Source organism: Mesoplodon densirostris, chromosome 15, assembly GCF_025265405.1.
Source record: "Mesoplodon densirostris isolate mMesDen1 chromosome 15, mMesDen1 primary haplotype, whole genome shotgun sequence".
Classification (NCBI taxonomy): domain Eukaryota; kingdom Metazoa; phylum Chordata; class Mammalia; order Artiodactyla; family Ziphiidae; genus Mesoplodon; species Mesoplodon densirostris.
The window spans coordinates 19,681,766-19,706,521 of NC_082675.1; the positions used below are offsets into that span (position 1 = coordinate 19,681,766).

General features: G+C 41.8%; 1 protein-coding gene across 4 annotated transcripts in view; it reads left to right on the forward strand.

The window, feature by feature from the left end:
- The first annotated feature begins 858 nt into the window (after positions 1–858).
- GRK3 (G protein-coupled receptor kinase 3) overlaps positions 859–24,756 on the forward strand; it is a 119,838-nt gene continuing 95,940 nt past the window's right edge. For 2 of the 4 annotated variants that reach the window (XM_060118546.1, XM_060118547.1), the window contains exons 1-2: positions 859–1,036; positions 24,427–24,503. In XM_060118546.1, the coding sequence (XP_059974529.1) occupies positions 924–1,036; positions 24,427–24,503 (190 nt within the window). In that variant the 5' untranslated portion in view covers positions 859–923. Of the gene's footprint in view, positions 1,037–24,424; positions 24,504–24,756 lie in introns of those variants that run through there. The other 2 variants (XM_060118549.1, XM_060118548.1) reach the window with 2 other exon arrangements.

Genomic DNA, 24,756 nt, shown 5'->3' on the forward strand with positions numbered 1-24,756 from the left:
GATCCAAACCCAAACCTTTGCATGCAAGGGCGCGGTGACCACCTTGGGCAGACAGCTCCTCTACCAGTGGGCTCCAAAGGGCAGGTCCGCTCCCATGAGGGAGCTCTCACCCCACTTTGCCCTGATTAGCTTGAGACAAGCAACCTTCTCCAGCTGTTAGGTTTCTCTTTTCTGAGTTTACAGGGGGGTGGAGGGGGTGGAGGGGTCAGGACTGAGGCTTAGGGGCTGGGCCGCGGGGCGCTGTTCACGGGTGACCCGGACCACGGGCTTCAGCGTCACCTGGGCAGACAGGTGAGGCCCGCGCATTTCTGAGGCCGCCCAGACCTCCTGGACCATGCTGATGGCCACTGTCCAGTTTGAGACACTGGCACAGAGACCTCCCCGCTGTCCCTTGCGTGGTGGGCGTTGGGTCCAGGGCGTCCCCTGCTCGCAGGGGTCCTGGAGGAGAGGGGGTCGTGAGAGCGCAGGGAGTAGCGGGCGGGAAGTCGGGAGGAGAAGGAGGAAGAGCAGGAGGAGGCGGAGGAGGAGAGGAAGTCGCCGTGGCCACCCCGAGGGGAGGGCGGGACGGTGCCCGCAGGGACTGGGTCAGCGGGCGAAGTGGGGGGCCGGGCCTGCCCGCTCCGCTCGGGCGCATAGGAGCACTGGCCGCAGGGCGCGCTTTCCCCGCCGACTCTCGCGGAAGAGGCAGGGGCGGCGGCGCGTGCGCGGGGCCGCGGGCGGCGCGCGGGGGGCGGGGCGGGCGTGAGGCTGAGGCGCGCGGGGTGGTGCGCGGCGGGCGGGGGCGGGCGGGGGCGGGCGGGGGCGCGCGGGGGGGCTGCCCCGGGGCGGCCCCCCCACGTCGGGGCGCGGCGGGCGGCGGCGGCGGGAGCGCGTCCCGTCTAGGTCCTGAGGAGCCGCCGCCGCCGCCGCCGCCGCTCGCCAACATGGCGGACCTGGAGGCCGTGCTGGCCGATGTCAGCTACCTGATGGCGATGGAGAAGAGCAAGGCGACCCCGGCCGCCCGCGCCAGCAAGAAGATCGTCCTGCCCGAGCCCAGGTACCGGCTCCCCGGGCCCGCGCCTCCCCCCGCGTCGCCGCCCCCCGTGGCCGCCAGCGACACCCCGCGTCCGGGAGGGTCGGGCGCTCAGCCGCCGCTGCCCCCTCGGCTGGCGACCTCGGGGAACGGGCGCTGCAGGGCCGGCCTCGCCGTTCCCGTCTCTGAAATGGGACATCGGAGGGCTGTTGGGGGGACTCCGGGAGATAGCGCCCTGAAGTGCCCAGCGCGGCGCGTGGCGCGCAGCGAGCGCCCCAGCGAGGTGTGGTGAGGATGTGGTTGTGGCTTCGCTGGACCAGCTCCATCCCTGTCGCCCCTTCCTGCCCCATCTCTGCCTCTTGGTCCAGCTCCATTCCTGTAGTCCTCCCTATTTCATTGCTGTGGTTCCTTCCTGCCCCATCCCTGTCCTTCCAGCCCCATCCCTATCCCTGGCCCCATCTCTGTCATCCCTGTCCTCCCCTCCAGCCCCAACATATGGTCCCCCGCCTGCCCCATCCCTGTCCCTTCTTCTGCCCCATGCTTGTCTTTCACTTGTGCTCCATCCCGGTCGTTCCTTCCCTAGTTTCTGCTCCTGTCCCCCATTCCAGCAACGTCCTCCCCTCAGCTCCCTCTGGGCGCCTTAGCTGGGGAGTGCAGGCGAGTTGCCTTTTGCCCCAGGCACTTAAATTTGGTGTTTTCAGTGCTTGCTCCCCTTGAGGTCAACCAGTCCAGTCAGCTTCCTGCACTCCTTTTTCTCTTTGGTGCCTCCAGGCAGTAAGGAGTTGATTCTGACCCACCCGATTTTCTTTTTGGAACTAAGTGTGTCACCTGGTGACAGATCCACCGGTGGCACTTTATTAAAAGGTTGAAATGGGACTCACTTAAAAACGCATGTTGAATGGGTGATTCCAGGCAGGAATTTGTTGTTTAAATTACCAGCAAAGGGGCCGATTGAACTGGCGAGGGTCTTGGTGAGGTCCATACCAAGTTGTAATTTTTGTCTCTAAAATGATTTATTATTGATGAAGTAGTAAACGGCTTGATTAGTTCATATCATTGGCACCACCCCAGAAAATATCATGCATCAGATTAATGGTGAGTTTCAAATAGTGTATCAAAGGATTAGCGTTGGATTTTTTTCCCCCTTAGCTTTCCTAATTAACAACATCATGAGTGGTACAGCAGATGTGTCTCCTTGACACTAAATAGCTCCTGATCGATTGATGATAAAAAGAGGCATCTTCTTTATGGTGAATTTAAGACCATGCATTTTTGTAATATATTGGAATCTAAAACCAAAGCTATTCTCCATTTGAAAGCATCAGTTCTTCAAGCATTATATACATCTAAGATTGCTTAAATGTTACCTTGACATAAGAAAAAAAAAATCTTTCTTGTGATGCTGAGGGATCATCAGATTATTTTTACAAATCCCTGAGTCCAAGCCCCACGATATAGAAAATATCTTTCCCTTTGCGTTATTCGTTGTGAAAAGTCAAATTGTGTAAATGAAGACATGCTTCCTGGATGTTTTTGTCTCGCTTGCCCTTCATAGTCCCTGCCTCTTGTACATTTTGCAGGGAAAAACCTACTTTGATGAGTGAAGACAAGCAGGGAAAGTAAGAGAAGAGTGGAGGCCTTTTGGAGTGTTGTGAAAGCAACACTCCTGTTCCAGACTTTAGCATATCCGAAGCTCGCTGACGATCAGTCCTGTTTAAGATTTCTAACAAGTGGGAAACTGTAAAACAGTAACCCCCAAATTAAACCTGAATTTCATTTTAAAAAAACCCTCTACATTTCTATAAATGTCATATATAGTGCTTAATTTCTTTTCCTCGTTTTCTTCCTTAAGGGCAGGGAGTCCCAAATATATAAAGTGTCTATATGTAAAATCAACAAATCTTAACTCATGGACAGGTTTTTTTTTGGGGGGGTGATATATAATATTACTAAAATCAGGAACTCCTGTTCATTTTTTTTCTTGGTGTTTTGAACTTAATGTGACTTCTGCTTTTTTAAATGTCCCACTTAAGAACATACTTTTGTGCTTAGGGTATTCACTTACTTGTGTGAAGGCCTTTGTTTTCGGTGGCATTCTTTGGTAATGCTTTCTTTTACGGCAGAATTAGTGACCTGCCAGCAGATTTCTCATGTCATTTTAGAATTGAGACATATCAACAGGAGAGTAATTTTAGGAAGCAGCTCTTTAGTAATTGTTATTCTGTTGCTGTTTTGTTTTTAAATAGACTCTTGAATTAGGCCATTGGAACCTCCTCCAGAGATTCTAATTTGTTTTGAGTTTATCTCAACTGGCTTTAGTTTTGTGCTGTGACCATTTACTTGTAACTGCCACTCCTTGTGCTGTGTTAGGATTCTGGTACATAGAGATTATGAGGTAAAACATCTTGCACATTTTTCTCCACGACTGGATGGCGGTTAGTGGCCTACCTGCTCGATTTGGGGATCGGGGTGAGAGGTTGGGGGATTTCTAGCTCTGGTAAGCAAGTTAATTTCATGTTGAACTGCCTCAGCATCGTGACTCAAATGACTAGTGTGATTTCGCTCTTTGGTAAAGGATACAGGTAACATGTTTTCTGATAAGAGTTTCTGTTTCAGCTTCATTTTGGGGTAAGCCCTGTGATCACCAGTCTTGGGCATTCTTGAAGAAGAGGTTTAGGTTTAGCTTTGTATTCTCAGTATCTAAATGGGAAGCATAAAACTTGCCATTGGTCTATCCCGAGTGACTTTTCTTTCCAGCTAATTATTTGAAGCCACTGAGTATTCTTTGTGCTTCCTATTTCACTTACTTTGCCTTTTCCCCAGTTTTTCACAGAAAGGCAACAGAATGAAGCAATATCTAGCTAATTTCAATGAAGTGCGGGGTGTGCAGTCCCCTGCCTATTATGGGAGAATCTAAGAAAATGGAACATTCCGCCCTGGGGAGATTTTGCTTCTCTGAGATGGCAAGAGGCAGCCATTTTGTTAGGCTGACACATTATTCAGTTAACGAACCAATGAGTGCAAATTCTGTAAAAGTTGCCTATTTGTTCAAATTATGTAGCTGCTTTAGTTTACTGAAACATTTGTCGAGCTAATGTAGCTGATGCGCAGGCCCAGCTCATTCATATGTGCATGCCAGTTGTTTTATGCCATGTTAGAGAAGAAACACTATTATTTAATAGGGTCTAATTGAGAAGCCAAGGCCTACAAAGGGTCAGCATCTTAAGCCCTGGAGGGTTCAAGGCAGCTTCTCCCCTGGGCTCATTACTCTTGTAACTTTTTCTGCACAGAGTGAAATTCAGTTGACTTGAGGTCACACACACTTAACAAGAGGTTGAGTCACATAAAATCCATCTTTCCTCTGGAGTTTCATTTCTGTTCAGTGGACATTGAAAATCTGGGATCATCCATCACAAAGCTTGTCCTTTGCAAGTATTCACACGCTATGATAGGAAGGTCTGAAAACATTTTAAAGAGCCTTTATAAGTTTCCGGGAGCATTTTAGACAGTCCTGAAAAAGGTGTGTGATACTGTTTATTCCATTGATTCAGTACCTGGTTGTAGAGGTGTTTTCCTGAGCCAAGCAGCGGGATACTGTGACCACCCTGGCCACAGCTTCTTCCACAGTCTAGAGGCAAATACACTGAGAGTTGAGAAAGATGTTTACTTTCATGTGCAATTGCTTGAAGATTCTATTTAACTGTGGACAAGTAGCACGGGGTGGCTTTTGTATTCTGTATTCACGGAACACATTATATCTGCTCAGTGTCTTATAGTAATTTGTTAATGATCTCCTTTGAAGAGCTATTTAGTTGTAATATATATAGTAATATGGTAGTGTGCATCTTCCTATTTTTAAAACTATCATAGGTAATTGATCTTGAAAACTAGCCCTGTTTTCTACTGATGTGGAAATGGGGGTTATTCTCTAATTTCCCCAACTCCAGTCAGCGAGTGAGTGGTGGGTGACTTGAAAGAGTCCCCGCCGTTTGGGTTGGAGGGTATTCTATGCCTGCAAGCCCAACTCTGAACCGAAAAGTCAAGGTTGAAAGAAGGAACAGACTTCCGGAAGAAAGCACTCTTTATCGTCGATAGGAGCATTTCTACGCATAAAACAGTGGTAGTGTTCTTGCTTCTTTTTCTCTATGCGACACTTTCCAAATGTAATTTGTTTTGACCTTTCAGTTATTACTTCATTCTCGGTCAACGTTAATTTGTGCCAGCGACTTGAAGATGTAAGTGTGGTGTGCAATCGGCAATTCTTAGAAATAGACATTCCAGTGCAGTCAGTTTGGGACCCAGAATATGCCCAAGTCAAACGTTGTGAAAGGCTTTGCATCGAGAGCCCAGTCGATGTCTTTGAGGTACAGGCAGTCCCAGCTTTTAGAAGCGATGTGTTCTCAGAGACAGCCTCTTAAAAACACCTCCTCGGTACACTGAATCGGGCTTTGCCAAACATCTGTGTGGTCGGGGATGGACACTGTTGGATCAGATGTCACAGCTCAAAGAAGGGACGCTTCCGTCTTTATCATGGCAAGCAGAGTAAGAGATGCCGCGGAGTAGAGAGGGCACCCGGGGTCCCTGCAACCCCGACAAGCGAGAGAGAAGTTTAAATTCCATGAAGTAGTGATATGATAACTACCATTTGCCGAGAGCTCGCCCTCTGCCAGGAAGTTTGCATCGTGAGTGCATCTGTTCCCCGCAACGGTCCTATCAGGTCGTTAGCATCAGCTCCGTTTTCCCAAAGGAGCAGGTGCTCAGGGAGGTTTAGGAACTCAGTCCAGGTGACAGCTGGATGTGGCCGAGGCAGGTGCAGGATTCAAGCCCAAGGTTCCCAGAATCTGGGTCCTTTCCACCTCGCTATGCCGTCTCACCAGAAAGAATAGCGAACACCCTCACGTCTCATTTTGCAGGGAATGGATGAAATAGCGAAACTTTTTTTTTTTTTTTGGTTGGGGAAAAATCATTCTGCGTGTCGATTCAATCAGCTGCCAGGGCGGCATTGGGAAAGTCAGGACCGACCTCAGAGACTGATCGAGAACAGCTATTCCTCTGGGACCTGCAAAAACGGTAATTATGACTAAGTGAATAAGCAGTTTCTGCCTTTTTCCCAGGAGGAGCTCGGGGTTAAATGCCTGTTCTGTTTAATAGGAGAAGCGCAATCTCGCTGCTGTTAATGAGAAATTGTATAATAATAGACCGCCTCACCCCCTGGCCACCCAACAGGATTTCTCTCTCTTATCATTTAGAAAAAAAGGGCAGCTCAGGCTGCTTACCTCCCACCCGCCCCCCACCCCCAATTTTCCATATCCGAGAAAAGGGTAGAAGGGACAAAACAATATTTTTGGCTTTATTTGCAATAAAAATCACTTTCTCATTCAAATAATCTTCCTCTGTTAATAAAACTGTGTATTTGAAGATGGCTGTAGGTGAAAATGCATTCTGTGTGCCTGATGGTCTGTCCTTATTCTCTGGACTTGAGCGGTGGGGAAATGGAAATGATGTACTTGGCAACTTTTGCTTTCTGGTTGTTGAATCATTTGTCAGCTAAGTCATTTGCATGCTAATGAGGTTGTTCTGGACCGCCTCTGCTTCTCCTCTTTTTCACTTCATTATCCTTCTCTGTTTTTATCACTGATTAGAAGTTAGAACCCCTGGGCCTTTTTGGATTGCTGTATGGGTCTGAAATGCAGCAGGCTCCCCATATCCTGTAAATATTTCTCGTAATTTTGGAAGTCTTCTTTTGGGTCACCTGTGCTTTGGCTTCAGTGTGAAGCCAAAGCAGATTGTAATACTTTATAGGACCGTAAAGAAAAAGCCCCTTAGAGAATACAGTGAAAATATTTTTGCAGCTCGTATATTTTGCGACTGATTGTTTGGAAGAGTCAGCTGTGACCCAGCCTTGGACTTGCACTCTTGTTTGCTCTCATTTCCTTCTTCCAGGGTTTCAGGAGCAGGAAAAAGTGATTATATGAAAGTAGCCCGGCCAGACCTTTATCCTTAGTGAACTTGAAAGCCAGTTGTCATCACTGGCCCCTCATTTTCCTGTGCCCTCCCTCCTACCTGCCATACTGTACTAAAAGAGAAAGTTCTAGACTAGGAAGTATGACCCTGATTCCACTGGCAATTTGCCATGGGCCGTTGGTAAGTCACTTAAATTCAGTTCAGTATTAAATTCAGTGTATTCAGTTTCCCCATCTGTACAATATGATATCTATTCCTTTTTGATCACAAAATGTCCAAATAAAAATCTGTCTCTTGAGAGCATTTTCTATCCATACAATACATTTGTGAGCAGGAGAGAACATTCATTTCAAACACAGAAAACTCAAGAGAAAAAAGATTGGAAGCAGTGTGAAAAGATAATTTTACTTTAATTTACACCATAGGTGGCGGTGGTTGTGATTTATATGCATTATGAGACATAACACCTTAAAAAAAGTACAAAACAGTAGAAGATAAAAGCAGTATTGCATGGAGACCCTTGTGCCACGTGCTCAGAGGGGGCGGGCTCGGGAGGCAGGACTTCTGAAAAGTTAGAATGTTGACCCCTAGACCCATAAGTAGGTGAATTTCCCAGATTTCTCCTCAGTGTTCTTCCTCTAGCTGTTTGTTATAATACTGTTTGTCTAGAACCTTCTGCATGTGGTGCTTTGCGTGGTTCTTTTCCTCCTTCCTCCCTTTTTTCTTCCCTCCTTCTTTCCCTTCCTTTTTCCCTCCCTTTACTTCCTTCCATCCATCCATCCATCATCCAGTAGGCTCTGGGCTATATTGGCTTCAGTACCTAAGAGTTCACAAGCGTGCCACTTTTAAATATAGATAACTAAGCAATTAAGAGAATTGACATCCTCAAAAGGTCTTTGCTTCAGTAAAATGCACCAAAAATCATAATATAAAAGCAGCTGGCTTCAGTGTATTAGGCATAAGGTGATGCATTCTGGTCTTCCTCAGACATTCAAAGATCACATCTTAATAACATAGCATTGTCATATCTCATGTTTGAAAAGATCTTGGAGGGCATCCAGTCTAGTCCTGCATTGGGTGGGCGACCTCCCTCTCTAGCATCCAGCCAGAGTCATCTTTGGGGAGCATCTCTGGAAGCTCCGCGGTGTTGGAAAGCTGTCTTGTGATTCATTCTGCACACAGGTCTCTTGCTCTCCTTTTGTGGTCTTGCAAAACAAGTTTAATCCCGCCCCAAAGTAATGGGTCTTCAGACATTTGAAGGCAGCTACCCCAGCCCAGAGTGGCTGCTATGGGAAGCTGTCCCCCGTTCCTTCAGTTGTTCCTCGTATCATGCTGAAGTCTGCACGCTGCTCTGTAATCCACGGTCATCAGTCTGAACATTACCTAGCTGAGTAAGAATATTAAAATTTATGAAGACTAAAAAGGTATCTGCAGAGTTACTGTAATGAATTCAGTGATGGCAAAACTGTTAAATCCAAAATCAAGTGTATGGTCAAGTCCCTCTAAAAGTTCCATTATAGGGAGAACCTTTTTGGTTCCTTGAATGATTTTAAAATTCATTATACCGGTTTAATTAGGGGATTGTTTCCATTAGTCAAAGTTTGGAAGTTAGGCATGGGTTACCTGTGTTTTGTGACAGTGACTGCCCTCCGCCAAGTGCTAAGTGAGTGCTAGGCACTGTGTATTTCTTAGATAATCATAGGCTAAACTATTTCAGGAAGAAAGCGAGCTTCAATTAAGTTGAAAAGATCATCTTCTGAGGGTTAGAGAGCGTATGTTTCATATATTCCAAAACTTACAACTCTGGTAGCTGTGGAAAGCAGCAGGTTTCTTCATTTGCAGCAAGAAAATTTTCTTGAGTAACACCTCCTTGGTATTTGTATTTTGTGTCATTAAGTCAGTCCGTTGCTCTTTATTATCTAGAAAGGTAACTGGTTATATTTTCAGGCCATTTCTTCTAAATTTTCTATATCTGTATTGCTTTCAATAAGGATTTACGTTAAAAATGAACTGAGATGGGAAGGCATTTACACAGCTGTTAAATACTGCAGGCTTTCATTTTGCATCATGAAAATGTCTAAGGCTTTGATGACATTTTCGATGTATCTTCTTTGAAAAGTACAAGGCTTTTGCTGTTGGGTGTAAGGGTGGGGGGCGTCTGTACCCCATGTAGAAATGGAACTAACCGTAATAGAAAAGGTCAAAGGACTTTCATATTCATCTTTTTTTTTAACATCTTTATTGGAGTGTAATTGCTTTACAGTGGTGTGTTAGTTTCTGCTTCATAACAAAGTGAATCAGCTATATATATATACATATATCCCCATATCTCCTCCCTCTTGAGTCTCCCTCCCACCCTCCCTATCCCACCCCTCTAGGTGGTCACAAAGCACTGAGCTGATCTCCCTGTGCTATGCGGCTGCTTCCCACTAGCTATCTATTTTACATTTGGTAGTATATCATATTCATCTTTAAAAGGCCCTGCTTTTTTCACCTACATGTACTGTTTCTTTTCTCATAATGACACCCTAACTGGGACAGGGATTACGCAATGAATCTAATCATCACAACATTAAGCGTAGAGTAGAGTGTAAAGTTTTCCTGCTGTCTTTTTGTGTTCCATTTTGGAACCGCTCCTTCGGTTTTGTTTCCAGTGGCCGTGGAGGAAAATTTATTATTTTATGCAAAACATCCCAAGTAGAATTGGGCTAGGAGGGGAAGGTGTTCTCTGCACAATAGTAGTTTCTAAGCAAGGGATGAGTGGATGCTTATGTTAATAACCACCACCACCCCACCCCGCCCCGCCCCTCCAAAGACAAAACTGTACGAGTTTTGTGTTCAGGGATTTCTTAGGGTTTAATCATTTGGTTTTTTTTCTTTTTTCTTTTTTTAATTCCACGTGGAGAATCAGCCAGCATCTTTATGTTTGTGTCCTTTAGATAAAGTGCCCTGCTTGAGAGGGGATTGGTATTTCAAATTATTATTTTTTTAAAATTCGGGTTACTCTGTAAGAGAGGCTTATTTTCTCTGGCCATGTCATGCTGGAACAGTTTGATGAACTAGAGGCTGGACACTCCTTCCTGTAAGATCAGAATTTGAAGTTAAACATTATGGCTTATGGGTGTCTCACACGTCGCTGGTATAGGATAGATGGTGGCAGAACAGTAGAAGAAGCCAGACTCCAGTTCTGAAGGGCCTCAGCGGTTCTAACCTGATAAAATTCTTCCCCTGCTCTTAAGAAACATTCTCCAGACCTGGGGTGTGAATTGGATCAGTATTAAAATGATCATGATGGGAGATCTACCTGCTGGGCTTAACAGTTAGGTCTGACTCTGTTAACTTATTAAACCCAATGACATCTGATGGTCATCTGTTTCCTATTTATGCAAGAGATTTGAATTCAGAGTACAAAAAACACCACTAATATAGTGCCTTGTAGTTTTACACATATTGACTCTTTCTTGTTAGTTTTTACAGTTATTCTCTGCAGTTGGTAGACATTTGAAAAAGAAAAAAGAAAATTACTCCAGACATGTCCACGTGGAGACATTGAGAGGGGTATTTTGTCTGTTTGGGGGAAAGCTGGTACTCTCCTCAGACACCAGTGTCTTTCCTGTGGTCCTGGGGGCTTCCCCCTGCCCTTCAGACCCAGAAACTGGATTCTGTCATGGCACTGCGTCTCTCTCTGCCTCTTACTGTGAAGTTCACATCAGTCAGCTGAGTCGGCCCGACTAACACCTGCTCTTCTTCGAGCCCGGTGGTTCTTATTTAAAGACCCCTTTGAGAATCTGATGAGGTAGAGGCTCCCACCCTTCCAAGTGCACTAACTCACATGGTCGATTTACCTGAAAAGCCGGACTCTAGGTGGAGTGTCAGATTTGCTGCTTTACACTCAGCACTCATTCTCAGGAGCCTTGATGCCTGAAGTCCCCATGACCTGAGAGTTCTCCCCTGCAGGCGGCCCTCGTGGAAGTGACGCTGTCCTCAGAAGGTGACACAGGTGGCACAGGCCTGTGGCTGGAGGGGTCAGGAGGCCTATAGCCCCCTGGCTCGGCAGCTGCAGTAGCTGGGACCAGGTCATTTCTCCACGGGGTGGCTTTACCCTGGGTGTGGAATCCTGGAATTCCCTGACAGTGAGAGGCCCCTGTCCACATATTCACGTCTCCTGCTCTAACTGGTGCCAGGCCCCCACTGGATTCGATAACACAGTCACCGAAGCCACAGCTTGTTAGCCGAGGAGCCTTTGGCATCTCTCTGCCCCTTGTGTTATGTGTTGATTTAAAATTTTCATTCTCCGAGGGCAAGCTTTTCCCCTTATTTTCAGATTCTTGGCAACGGCTCCACAATACTCATCATCCGCATTTTAGGAGGAAGTTCAGGTTCAGAGAGAAGCTAATTGCTCAAGATTACCTTGATAGCAAACGGCACAGTTGAGCCTCAGTTCAAATTCTGTGCATCTTAATAGCCAACCTCAGACTACCTTCTGCCACATGAATCTTCTAAACAAAGAAGTTTCTAGGATTTGGGTGGAGGAACATTGTCAATTTCAGATGTTAGTAACACAGTTTGAAAATGCGTTGTCTTCATTCAGTTGGGTGATCTACTACAGGGGTCTGATGAGGTGATCCAGTAGCTCACATATAGTGATACTTTCATTATTTTCCTACCTCAGACACACTTTTGTAATTTCAGATGCACCCTTATTTCAAAAGCAAAATTAAAATTCACGTCTCTCCCTGTCTGTAGGTAAATGGGGATCTTTGGCTTGAACATACTTGTCAGTTACTCTAGATGCAATAGGGATTTTTTTATGTTACATTTATTAATCTTGTTAGTAGTACCTTCTAAATTGTGGTAGAAAATTAATGAAGCAGGTTGCCTATTAAACCTTCATACAGAAAGGTCGTTGAGCTCATATTGGGATGGAGTTCTGTTTGTCAGAGACACTTTAGTGACTCCATCCACAACTTAACTTCTTCACCTGCTATCCCCCAAAAATAAATTCCCCGAGTAAAACGCCTTATTGATCACTGCTGGCAGTGAAAATGGAGCACCAACTCTGTCTCTGGAAAGCGGCAATGAAAAAGGTAAAGAATTAAGCATTTATCTTACCTTTCAGTACGAACTACATTTTAAGCTAACCAGAACTCCCTAGTTGGTCATGGGAGATTCATCTTTACAGAAGAACAGCAGCAAATCAGGAGGAAATTGCAGCAAATCAGAAGGAATGATGGAATTAGAAAAAAAATCATCATTTTGCAACTTTTACTGAAAGTATTGATTTAGGCAAAGATCATCAGTGTATGAAACCACTAAATGAAAGGTAGATGGGGAAATTTTAAATGGAGAGGTCAAACTCTCACCATCTGAATTTTTACAGCACTAATGTTGGGGCTCAGGTCAGGCCGACCCCAAAATAGGCCAAAGTGGCATACTGATTATTTTGAATTAAGGTTACTTAAGAAACGACCAATGGAAGAAGAACACTTTGACCCTCCTTTGTCTCCAGAAAGCAGGAAATAAATCTCCCATGTGAAAGGTACCCTCCCGGCACCAGGAGGTAGAGAGACATCCTTATCACCAGAGATGGTGAATTCAGGGCCGAAAAGGCTGTGTAAACAAACCCTGTTATTACTTCTTCACTAATTTAGGACCCCAAGCCCTAATGTCTTTGTCTTGTCACTTCTTCACAGGTTTATTGTTTCTTTGTCTAAGAAGTATAAAAGCCACCTGCTTTGGTCATTTCCTTAGGTCCTATTTCTGTGAGACTTCTGTACATATGAATTAAATTTGTTCTTTTCTCCTGTTACTCTGTCTTGTATCCATTTAATTATTAGACCGGCCTAAAGAACTCAAGAAAGGGAGGGGGGAACTTCCCCCTCTCCAACACTGAGGAGAAATAAATGCGTCTCCTTGTATGAGGCAATATGAAGACTATGTAGTGAGTATTCCTGCCCCCAAAGGTGGACTTGAACGGACTCAAGTTCAGAGCTGACTTTCAGCTTACAGGACACACGGAGGTAGAAGAACAGATTGAGTGACCTTATGAGGAAGCAAACAGGCAAATCCAGAATGGGGGCTATCCCCCAGGACTGCTGTCCTGGTTTCCTCAGTAAGTCACTGGCACGAAGATAAAAAGTGGGTGGTGGGGATGGAGGGGTGCTCGAGAGTAAAACAGATTTCAGAGATATAATAATCAAATGAATGTGTGGATCTTGATTTGATCTTGATTCAAACCCAACTATGTGAAAGACACCTCTGAGAGAATCCTGGAAATTTGATTTAGGAAATGGGTATTAGATCTTCAGGATTTATTGTTATTTCCAGGGTGGGGTTGGGAAGTGATAACGCATCATGTTTATTGGAAGGAAAATGTCCATAGTTTTTAGAAACGCAGATAGAAGTAGTAAAGGTAAAACAATATGTAGTCTGAGATTTGCTTTGAAATGCTTTAAAAAAAACGGAGGAAGAGTGAAGGGGAGGAAGAAAGTAGCAGAGTAAAATCTTGATAACTGTTCCTGAGGTGCTGGCTGACGGGTTATGGGCGTTCACTCTACCATTCTCTACTTTTTGCATGTTTGAAAAATTTTACAAGAATTTTTAAAACCAGTAGAGAAGATTGCTTTGTGTGAGGATCAAGGCTATCTCCGGGTGGGGCTGACGATAACCTCGTTGTTGTCCCAATGTCACATGTAACCAGCACTGGTGACTTAGGATATAAATTCCTGTGACACATCGCATGGAGATACAGAACGTCCAGCATCTCAAATAACAGACTGAAGGAAGGCTGGTGTGCTTTTTGGAAACTGCATTAGATGACTGAAAAAGAGCCTCCGTGACACTGATTGCAAAGATATGGATAGAGTTGTAATAAATGCATTTGCAACCAGAGTTCTGACTCATCCAAGTCGTGTGGACAGATTACAACCTTTTGACTGGAAGACTTCTCACTGAAGGATGAGAAAAAAAAAAAAAAAAACATGGAAAAAGATTATCCAAGAGAGAAAGCATATTAAGACGTGAAACTTTAGAAAACTGTATCCATTTACTCACTGAGTATGGAAGACTTCACTGAACCTCATTCAGTCATGAATATCTATTAAATCATAGCTCTGATGTTTACATTTAGCAGGAAAAAAATAATAACCTGTGCTATTTAAGATGATCTATCCTGTAAGCATACTTTCCATGCCTAACGAGACTCTGCAATGTAATTCTCTCTCACTGAGGTTACTTTAACAACTTTCTATTTTTAAATTATGTGACTATTAACTTGTCAAAACATTTCAAAATGATTTCTTTAAAAGAAGTGTTTTCTAATGTGTTGCTCTAAACCAGACCTCACCAAAAAATTACCAATAAGGCTGGTATGAAGAAAAACAAAACTTTAAGAGAAGTCAAAACAAATCTGGATAAATGGGAGAGTTACAAGATATTTCTAGACAGGAAGACTCAGTACTGAAAAGATGTCAGTTCTCTTCAAATTAACCTATCCCAATCAGAATCCACGTGAGAATTTTAAAGAATGTGATAAGCAGATCCTCATTCATCTAGAAGAGAAAAGTGGGCAAAAATAACCAATAAAATTTTGAAAAAGTTAAACAGCAGGGGTCTGCTCTACTGAATATAAAACATTGCTATAGGAATTAAAACAGTGTGGTCTTGTTTCAGGCACAGACACATAAGTCTTGTTTCAGGCACATAAGACACAGAAGTGGCAGAGCATGCGAAGTCTCCTGTATATGCATATTTATATTTAGCTATATAGTAAAACTTGAATTTGGCTTATGAGCAAAGGTAGCATTTTGAGTCTGTTGGGGAAGGGATTGTGCATGATAGCTGGCCATCGGGTAAGGTTATAACCCCTCCACATTGTAAAAAAATAAATTCCCGAGTGTCTAATGAGATAATCATCAAAATATTAAAAATAGAAAAACATGAGAGAATATATTTTTATTACTCTGGGATATAAAGGGCTGTCCCAGGTGAACCCCAAGCCTGGAAACCATAAAGGAGAAAATGAATGAATACATGACACAGATGAAGAGTTCTCGTGTGATAAGTGGTATCATGTACCAAATTAAAAGATGAGTAGTTGAAAAATTCCATTGGATGATCTTATATGGAGCGTGTTTTACTTTGTAAATCTGTTTGCCTAGAGAGTGCTTGTTCTCTGAGGTTCTGGCCTGGTTCACATTATCTTAGGGAAGAACTGTGGGAGGGAGACAAGGAAGCTCAGCAATTGTATCCAAGTCAGCATTTTTGCCAGTTGTAGAAACAAAATGTCATCTGTCAGTCCTTTGTGTTTGGAAAGGAAGTGTTTGCTTTATATATTTATTTATTTATTGGCCGCACTGCAAGGCACGTGGGATCTTAGTTCCCAACCAGGGATCGAACACGAGCCCCCTGCAGTAGAAGCACAGAGTCTTTACCACTGGACTGCCAGGGAAGTCCTGCAGTGTTTGCTTAAAAAAAAATAAGCCATGAAAAGCTGGACATTAATCCCAAGGGTGGTAATTTAGGTATTCTCGCGTAGTTAGAAAAATAAGTGAGTCCAAAAGTGGAGGCTGTATGTTGTCTGGCAGTTTTCTCTGTGTGTGTGTTTTTTTTAACCTGCTGCCGTCCTTTGTCCGTTTCCTTCAATTATTCAGTGCAGGCTGGCATGGCTTATCAGATGCTGCACGAGTGGTCCCGTTGCTTTCTCTGTCACCTCATCTTTGCCAGGGGCCCCTTGGGATCTGGAGTTCAGCTGTGTTGCACTAGACTCTGTAAGCCCCTGTGATTGCCCCTGTTGACACGTACCTGTGACACTGCATTGGGACTCCCTGTTTACTCCACTGTCACCCCTCTAGATATGGCCCCCTTCAGGGCAAAGACCGGGTGGACCCACTGTATATTCTGACTGTCATGCACAGTGCCTGGCTTGTGGAAAGGAGACACTTCCTATCTTGAATGAATGAGTGATTAAGTGAACAGGGGATGGATACGGAGGTGTGTATGTTTACAATACATTGTGGGAAATGATACAATGGTGCCATCTGACATGCAGTGGAAACCGAAGTAAGAGGGCTTGCCTCTGCAGGGGTTGGCGAAGGCCAGTGACCCTGACCTGGATCCTGGAGGCTGAGCAGGTTTTCACATGAGGAGAGGCATTAGTGGGAATGGCATTTTTACGGAATTACAGAGCAGTGAAGAAATCCTGCGTGGCTACCGTGTGAGGATAGAGGGAAGATATGGTTGATGAGGTAGCCTGGGGCCTCTTTGGAAATGCTCCCCATAACGTGCCAGGGAGTTTGGACATTGGGCAAAATGTGAGGCCCTTGGGATCTTTTTTAAAAAATTTATTTTATTGAAGTATAGTTGATTTACAATGTTGTGTTAATTTCTGCTGTACAGAAAAGTGATTCAGTTATACATATATATGCATTCTTTTTCATATTCTTTTCCATTATGGTTTATCGCAGTATATTGAGTCTAGTTCCCTGTGCTATACAGTAGGATCTTGTTGTTTATCCATTCTCTATATAATAGCTTGCATCTGCTAATCCCAAACTCCCAATCCATCCCTCCCCCTCTCCCCTTCCCCCTTGGCAACCACAAGTCTGTTCTCTATGTCTGTGAGTCTGTTTCTGTTTTGTAGATAAGTTCATTTGTGTCATATTTTAGATTCCACATATAAGTGGTATCATATGGTATTTGCCTTTCTCTGACTTACTTCTCTTAGTATGATCATCTCTAGGTCCATCCATGTTTCTGCAAATGGCATTATTTCATTCTTTTTTATGGCTGAGTGATATTCCATTGTGTATATATATATATATATATATATATATATATATATATATATATATATATATATATATACACACCACATCTTCTTTACCCATTCATCTTTTGATGGAACTTTAGGTTGTTTCCATGTCTTGGCTATTGTAAATAGTGCTGCTATGCCTTGGGATCTTTTAAATGAGATAACTCCATGAAAAATGGCACTTAGGAACAAGGAGGATGCTCCCGGCCCTCCTACGGACTCTCCTTGGCTCCAGTTTTCCCATCCTCTGATGCTTATTCCACACAGACAGCAAGGTAGCCATGAAATGAAGCTGCTTCTCTATTGTTGCTGATGCAAACGTATTTTGAGAGAAAGATAAATGGATTAAAAAATGATTATTGTAACCAATTTGAAGGGACGGTTTAGATCACAAAGTTTTAGTAACTCTGATTAGGTAAACTTGATGAACCCATAACTTTGTTCATCCTTCATATTGTATCTATTCAGGGGTAACTTTTGTATTGATGGTGTGGTTTTTTTGGTTTGTTTGTTTTGCCAGTGAAATTCAATTATGTTTAGTGGCACTTTAATATTAGGTAATATATTGCAAAAGAAAAGGCATTAAAAACAGGATGTGGATTGTCAAAATATTGGAGGAAAAAACACAAAGGAATTCACATTTAGCTTAATTGGGTTGTGGTCTCCTGAATATAGATCATCTCATGCGCTGTTGTTTAATGCTATGCAAATTGCATACAAGACTTTTCTGCCAAAGATCTGGTGAACCGAGGAACCTTGGGAAGAGCTGACAGTATGAAAGAAAGCAGTTTGCTTTTGGGGGAGTTGAATCTTGTTATGATTGCTTAGTTATCCTATCTTAAAAAAAGCCTGCCTTTTGGGTTTCTTGACGGTCGTAACGATAACAGCTCTTATTTGGGCAGTGCTTCTAACAAAGCCATCTTGCTTGAGCTTCACAACTACCTTATGCATGACCTGTTTTTTTTAGGTGATGTGTCACATATTATTTGAAATATTTGTTTAGACGCATTTTACTTTGGACATCAGAATAGAACAGAATTAAACTTCACATAGAATATAGAGACTTCTAATAATGGGAGGTATCCATAGTCATCCTTTGGCCAGTAGAGAGCAGATATCTGCTCTTTAAACTACTTTAGTAGTAGAAAAAAATTTTAAATTATGATACAGTATTTATTATACTTACCTTGCATTTATGTAGCAGAACCCCCATAGGTCATGACAGGTAGGGTTGGTATATCACCAATCAGTTGGTATTAAATTTTTAAAAAACCATTGTGCCTCCAATCAGTATAGTATTATACATAGTAAGTATACATGCTCATTTTGATGAAGAGGTGTGTAAAGTAATGGTCCAGGAATCTGGAGGCCAATTTTTGATTTTTTTAAACTTTCTGTAATGAAAATTTCAAACATGTACAGGAGAGAATCATACAATAAATTTGTCGCCACCACTCAGCTTTATCAATAATCAACACGTAACCAATCTTGTTTCATCCATACATTGTTTCCTTTAGGTTACTTTGAAGCATGCCTAGACATGATATATATCATTTCATCTGTAAATATTTCTGTATTTCTAAACGATAAGAGCTCCTAAAATACCCAACATAAGCATAACACATTGCTACTGCTAAAAAAGTGATACTTGCTTAATATCATAAAATATTCAATCTGTATTCACATTTCAATTTTTTTACAAGAAATTTTTTTTACTTGAATTGAGTTTTAAATAAGGTTTGTATGTTACACCTGATTGTTATTTCTTTTAAGTCTTTTTTTGAACTACAGGTTCCCTATCATTTTCCCTCTTGACATTTTTTGTTGAAGAAACTGGGTCATCTGTTGTGTAGAGTTTCCCACACCCAGGATTTTGCTGATTGCATCCTTGTGGTATGATGATGATAATAATAATAAAATCTCCAGCTTTATTGATGTAATTCATGTAAAATAAACTACACATATTTCAAGACTGCCCCCAGATGCCAGCTGCAATATGTGTCTAAGGTCCACCTGCATTTCTACCTAACTGACTACACATTTTGGGGTTCCCACGACCTTCTTCTTAGGTTTGAGATTTCACTAGAACAACTCACAGAACTCAAGAAAGTCCTACGCCTATGATTAGTTTTACCGTAAAGGGTACAACTCAGGAACTGCAAAGTGGTTGTTACGTAGGTCAAGGACTCATGGGAAGGAGTGGAGTGCAGAGCTTCCACACCCTCTCCAGGAGTGCCACCCTCCCAGCATACTGACCTGGAAGCTCTCCAGACCTCATCGTTCTAGAGTTCTTATTCAAGTTTCATTACACAGGCTCCATTGATTAAATCATTGGCTGTTAGTAATTGAACTAAGTCTCTAGCCTCCTGGAAATCAAGTAGTAAGGCTGAAAGTTCCAATCATCTAATCACATGGTTGGTTCCTCTGGCAATCAGTCCTATCCTGAAGTTATCTAGGGGTTTTCCAAGTCACCTCATTAGCATAAACTCAAGTATGGGTGAAAAGGGCTCCTTATGAATAAGACATTCCTGTCACTCAGGAAGTTCCACCGGTTTTAGGAGCTCTGTGCCAAGAAGCAGGACAGAGACCAAATATCAATACATATATTTTTAATTTTACTGTATATATCATTTCCAAAAGTTTGATTCTGCCTCTTTGTTATCAAACAATATGTACTCTTTTTTTTTTTTAAGATGTTGGGGGTAGGAGTTTATCAATTAATGTATTTATTTTGGCTGTGTCGGGTCTTTGTTTCTGTGCGAGGGCTTCCCCTAGTTGTGGCAAGCGGGGACCATTCTTCATCGCGGTGCGCGGGCCTCTCACTATCGCGGCCTCCCTTGCTGTGGAGCACAGGCTCCAGACGCGCAGGCTCAGTAGTTGTGGTTCATGGACCCAGTTGCTCCGCGGCATGTGGGATCTTCCCGGACCAGGGCTCGAACCCGTGTCCCCTGCACTGGCAGGCAGATTCTCAACCACTGCGCCACCAGGGAAGCCCCTCTTTTTTTTTTTTAAATCTGGCTCCTTTTACCCAGAATAATTTTTTTGAGATCCACCCATGTTATATCAATAATTTATTCCTTTTCATTGTTGAATATTATTACATTATATGGATATCCACTCATATTTATCCATTTGTTCACCTATTGGGGGCACTTGGGTTGTTTCCAGTTATTGATCATCACAAATAAAGCTGCTGAGAACATTCATGTACAAGTCTTTGTATGGGTGTATGCTTTCATTTCCCTGGGGTAAATACCTAGAAGGGGAATTGATGGGATTTTATAGTGGTTTGTGTTTAACTTATTATGAAACTGCCCAATTGTTTTCCAAAGTGTTTGTTTCGTTTTACATTCCCACTTGCAGTGTATGAGAATTCGGGTTATTCCATGTCTTTGCCAATGTGTGATACGGTCAGTCTTTTCAAATTTTAGCTACCCTAATAGGTGTGTAGTAATATCTCATTGTGATTTTAATTTGCCTTTTCCTAATGACTAACGTTGTTGAGAATCTCTTCATATGCTTCTTTGCCATCCACATGATTTGCCCATTTTTTTAAGAGGGTTTTTTGTTTTGTTACTCTTTAACTTTGAAAATCCTTTATATATGCTGGATACAATTCCTCAATCAGATATATGATTTGCCAGCATTTCCTCTCAGTCTGTGGCTTGTCTTTTAATTCTCTCCAGTGCTTTTTTTTTTTTTGCGGTACGCGGGCCTCTCACTGTTGTGGCCTCTCCCGTTGCGGAGCACAGGCTCCGGACACACAGGCTCAGCGGCCATGGCTCACGGGCCTAGCCACTCTGCGGCATGTGGGATCCTCCCGGACCGGGGCATGAACCCGTGTCCCGTGCATCGGCAGGCGGACTCTCAACCACTGCGCCACCAGGGAAGCCCTCGCCAGTGCTTTTTGAAGAGCAGAATTAAACCAAAATTCAATAACAGAAGGATATCTGGAAATCTCCATATATCTGGAAATGAATCAACTCAGTTATAAATAACTTATAGTTCAAGGAAAAAAAAATCAAGAGAAATTAGACAATAATTTGAATTGAATGAACATGAAAACAGACTATTAATATCTGTGAGGTACAGCTAAGTCAATGCCCAGAGGAAATTTTATAACTTTAAATGATTATATTAGAAATGTTTAAATTCAGTGATCTGACTTTTTAAGAAATTAGAAAAGCAGCAAATTAATCCCACAGTAAGTTGTAAGCATTTAAATAACAAAGAGTGGAAATCAATGAAATATAAAAAATATAAATAATAGAAGAAAATGAATGAAACAAAAACTAAAGATCAGTACAGTTGATAAACGTCTGCCTAGATTGATCAAGGGAAAACTAAAGGAAAACACAGTTTAACAGTATAAAGAATGAATGAAGAACTGTCACTAAATCTTACGGACATTAAAAGGGCAATAAAGAAATATCAAATTTCAGTAATTTGACAAATTGGATGAATTGGACAAATTCCTTAAAAGATAAAAGTTACCAGTACAAGAAGGAATAGAAAATATGAATAGCCCTATATCTATGAAAGAAATGGAATTTGTAATTTAAAACCTTCCCACAAAGAAAATTCCAGGTTCAGATGGCTTCACTGATGAGTTCTATCAAACATTTGAAGAATGAATACTGTCTTACACCAACTCTTTCAGAAAAATTAAATAAAGGAATAATTCTCCTCTCATTTTATGAATCATATTATCTTGATACCAAAACCAGAGAAAGCTATTATAAGAAAAGAACAAGACTTCTACACTGAAAGCTATGAAATAGTAATAAGAGAAATTATAGAAGCTTAGATAAATGGAGAAATATGTCGTATTTATGCATAGTACACTTAGTATTATTGAGGTTAATTTCCCCCAGATTGATCTGTAGATTCAACAAAATCCCCATCAAAGCCTCAGCAGGCTTTTTCTGGGAAGAAATGTCCATGTTGATTTATAAAACTTATATACAGTGAACCTAGGATAGCCAAAAAACAAAAAAACAAAACCAAAAGCAATAAAACAAAGTTGGAATGCTTAGGTTACTAAACCTCCTGATTTTAAGACTTACTAAGCCTAAAGCAATCAAGATAATACAGTATTTTTGTAAGGATAGACATATAGATCAATGCAACAGGATAGTCCAAAGATAGACCTACACATATTTAGTGTTGAATCAACAAAGATGCCAAGAAAATTCAATGGAGAAGGGATAGTTTTTTCAACAAATGATACCAGAACGATTAGGTATTATAAGGAGAAAAAGAACCTTGGTTCTTACCTTGCATCGTACACAAAAATAACAAATGGATCTTAGACCTAAACATAAAATCTAAACTTTAAAATTTCTAAGGGAAAATATAGGTTAAAATCTTCATGACCTTGGGATGTGAGAGATTTCTTAGCATAGACCGTCTACCAAAGAAATAATCAGCACATTGGAACTCATTAACTAAACACTTGTTCTTTTAGAAGGACTTCATGAAGGAAATGAAGAGGCAAGGTGCAGAGTGGGAGAAAATATTATTAGGGACATGCAAATTAAAGTACAAATCAAAATACTACTGCACACCCAACAGAGTGGCTAGAAGTAAAAATATTGACAACCGAAATATTGGCAACTGGAACTATCATATATTGTTGGTGGGAATGTAAAATCCTACACCCAGTTTTGAATATGGTTCAGCAGTTTCTCATAATGTTCAATATAACTCACCATATGACCCAACAGTTTCACTTCTAGGTATTTACCCATGAAAAATGAAAACACATGCCCATAAAAAGACGTATACACAGATGTTTAAAGCAGCTTTATTTGTAATAGCCCCAAACTGGAAACAACCCAAATGTCTATCAACAGATGAACAGATAGACAAATGGTAGAATATTCATACAATGACATACTACTTGGCAATAAGAAGGAACTGAATACTTATGCACACAACAATATGGATGAAGCTTGTTTATGCCAAGGGAAAGAAACCAGACACAAAAGATGACATATTGTATTATTTATATAAAATTCTAGAACTACAGCAAGTCATCTTTTTGTTGTTGTTGCGATACGCAGGCCTCTCACTGCTGTGGCCTCGCCCGTTGCGGAGCACAGGCTCCGGACACGCAGGCTCAGCGGCCATGGCTCACAGGCCCAGCCGCTCCATGGCATGTGGGATCTTCCCGGACCAGGGCTTAAACCCGTGTCCCCTGCATCGGCAGGCAGACTCTCAACCACTGCGCCACCAGGGAAGCCCCGCAAATCGTCTTTATTAACAGAAAGGAGATCAGTAGTTGCTCAGATCCTAGAATTTGGGGAGATTGATTGCAAAGGAGCATCTTTTGGGGTGATAGAAATATTTGATATCTTGATTAGAAGAGTATTATATGTGAAAAACTCATTTAACAGTACACTTAAATATGCATTTAATTACATGTAAATTATACCTCAGTTAGTTTCAAAAAGTAAAAAAAAAAAAAAAAAAAAAAGGATAATGCCAAATTGTTGCCCATCAGTGGATGATAGAGATTTAATTTCTACTTTTTCCATTTGGATAATCGCTTTGGGGGTTCACTTATTGAATAATCCCTCCTTTCTCCATTTTTCTGCTTTGCCACTTCTATTATGTATCAAGGTTCCAGGTATGTGTGGGTCAGTTTATATGCTTTCTGTTCCATTTCCTTGGTCAATTTGTTTATCCTGTCTTAATTACTTTAGCTTCAAAATAAGCCCTTTTATCATCATTCTTTTTCTTCAGAAATGTCTCGGCTATTCTTGAGCCTGTGTTGTTTTGCATACACTTTATAAAGAGCTTATGTTTCCGTGTTGTATGAAAAATCCTATTGGAATATTGATGGGAATTGTATTGAGTTTATAGATGAATCTGGGTAGACTTTGAGTTTCTGCAGTATTAAATCTTTCCATTCCTAACTGTGGTCTATCTTTCCACGTATTAAGATCTTCTTTACTGTCTCTCAGTACAGTTTGTAATTTTTCCTTGTAACATTCCTGCACATATTTTGAAAGATTTATTTCAAGGCATTTGATGTTCCTTATTCTGGTATAAGTGAAATCTTCCTTCTAATTATGTTTTATCGTGGTTTATCATTGATGTATAGACGTGTGATTTTTTGAATATTAGTATATCCAGGGAACATTTGCTTTTGCTTTAGAAAGAAACTCATTCATCAATTAGCAGAATTTGTTGTGAGTGTGTACGCTTTTAATATTTTTGTAAAGTGGTGGTGTTGAGGGAAAGCTTCCCCAAAGTCCTTAAGTTATTTTTCATAGTCAAGTCTCTACATGTAAGGTTGGCCCTGAGTCATGGGAAGAGGGTACTAGCTGGAGCTGTGGTGTTTCCAGCTTTAAATTTAGTCAGCTGTTTATGCAATCGTGGGTGTCAGTAAGAGGCATCTCTCGTCAAGCCAGTATCCTTTTTTCGGGCATATTTTTTATTGAGGTATAACTGACAAATGAAATTATTTATATTTAAAGTATACAATGTGATGATGTGATATACACATACATTGTGAAATGAATACCAAAATCAAGTTCATCAAGCCAATATCCTTGAATGAAGACATCCATGTATCTTCCATTATAGGGATGGAGGCTGTCATTGTTAAAAACATGTCACTCTTCTCTTTTAGTATCCGGAGTGTGATGCAGAAGTATCTTGAGGAGAGACGTGAAATCACTTTCGACAAGATTTTTAATCAGAAAATTGGTAAGCCTGCTTATTTGTTTGGCAAACTGTAATTCCAGTTGTGGTATTGGGTGGCGCCACAATAATGTATAAATGCAGCCCCTAATGCTGTTACATGCTTTATAGCTCAAGCTGGGGATGAAGGAAATTGCATGTAATTAATAAGATACTAAATGATTACTTATGTCCCTAGTAATATCTCTTGTAAGTAAGCTATTGGAAAACAGACTAGTTTGGCTGTAAGCTTTAAGACAGTTTGGGAGGTTCCCCAAAT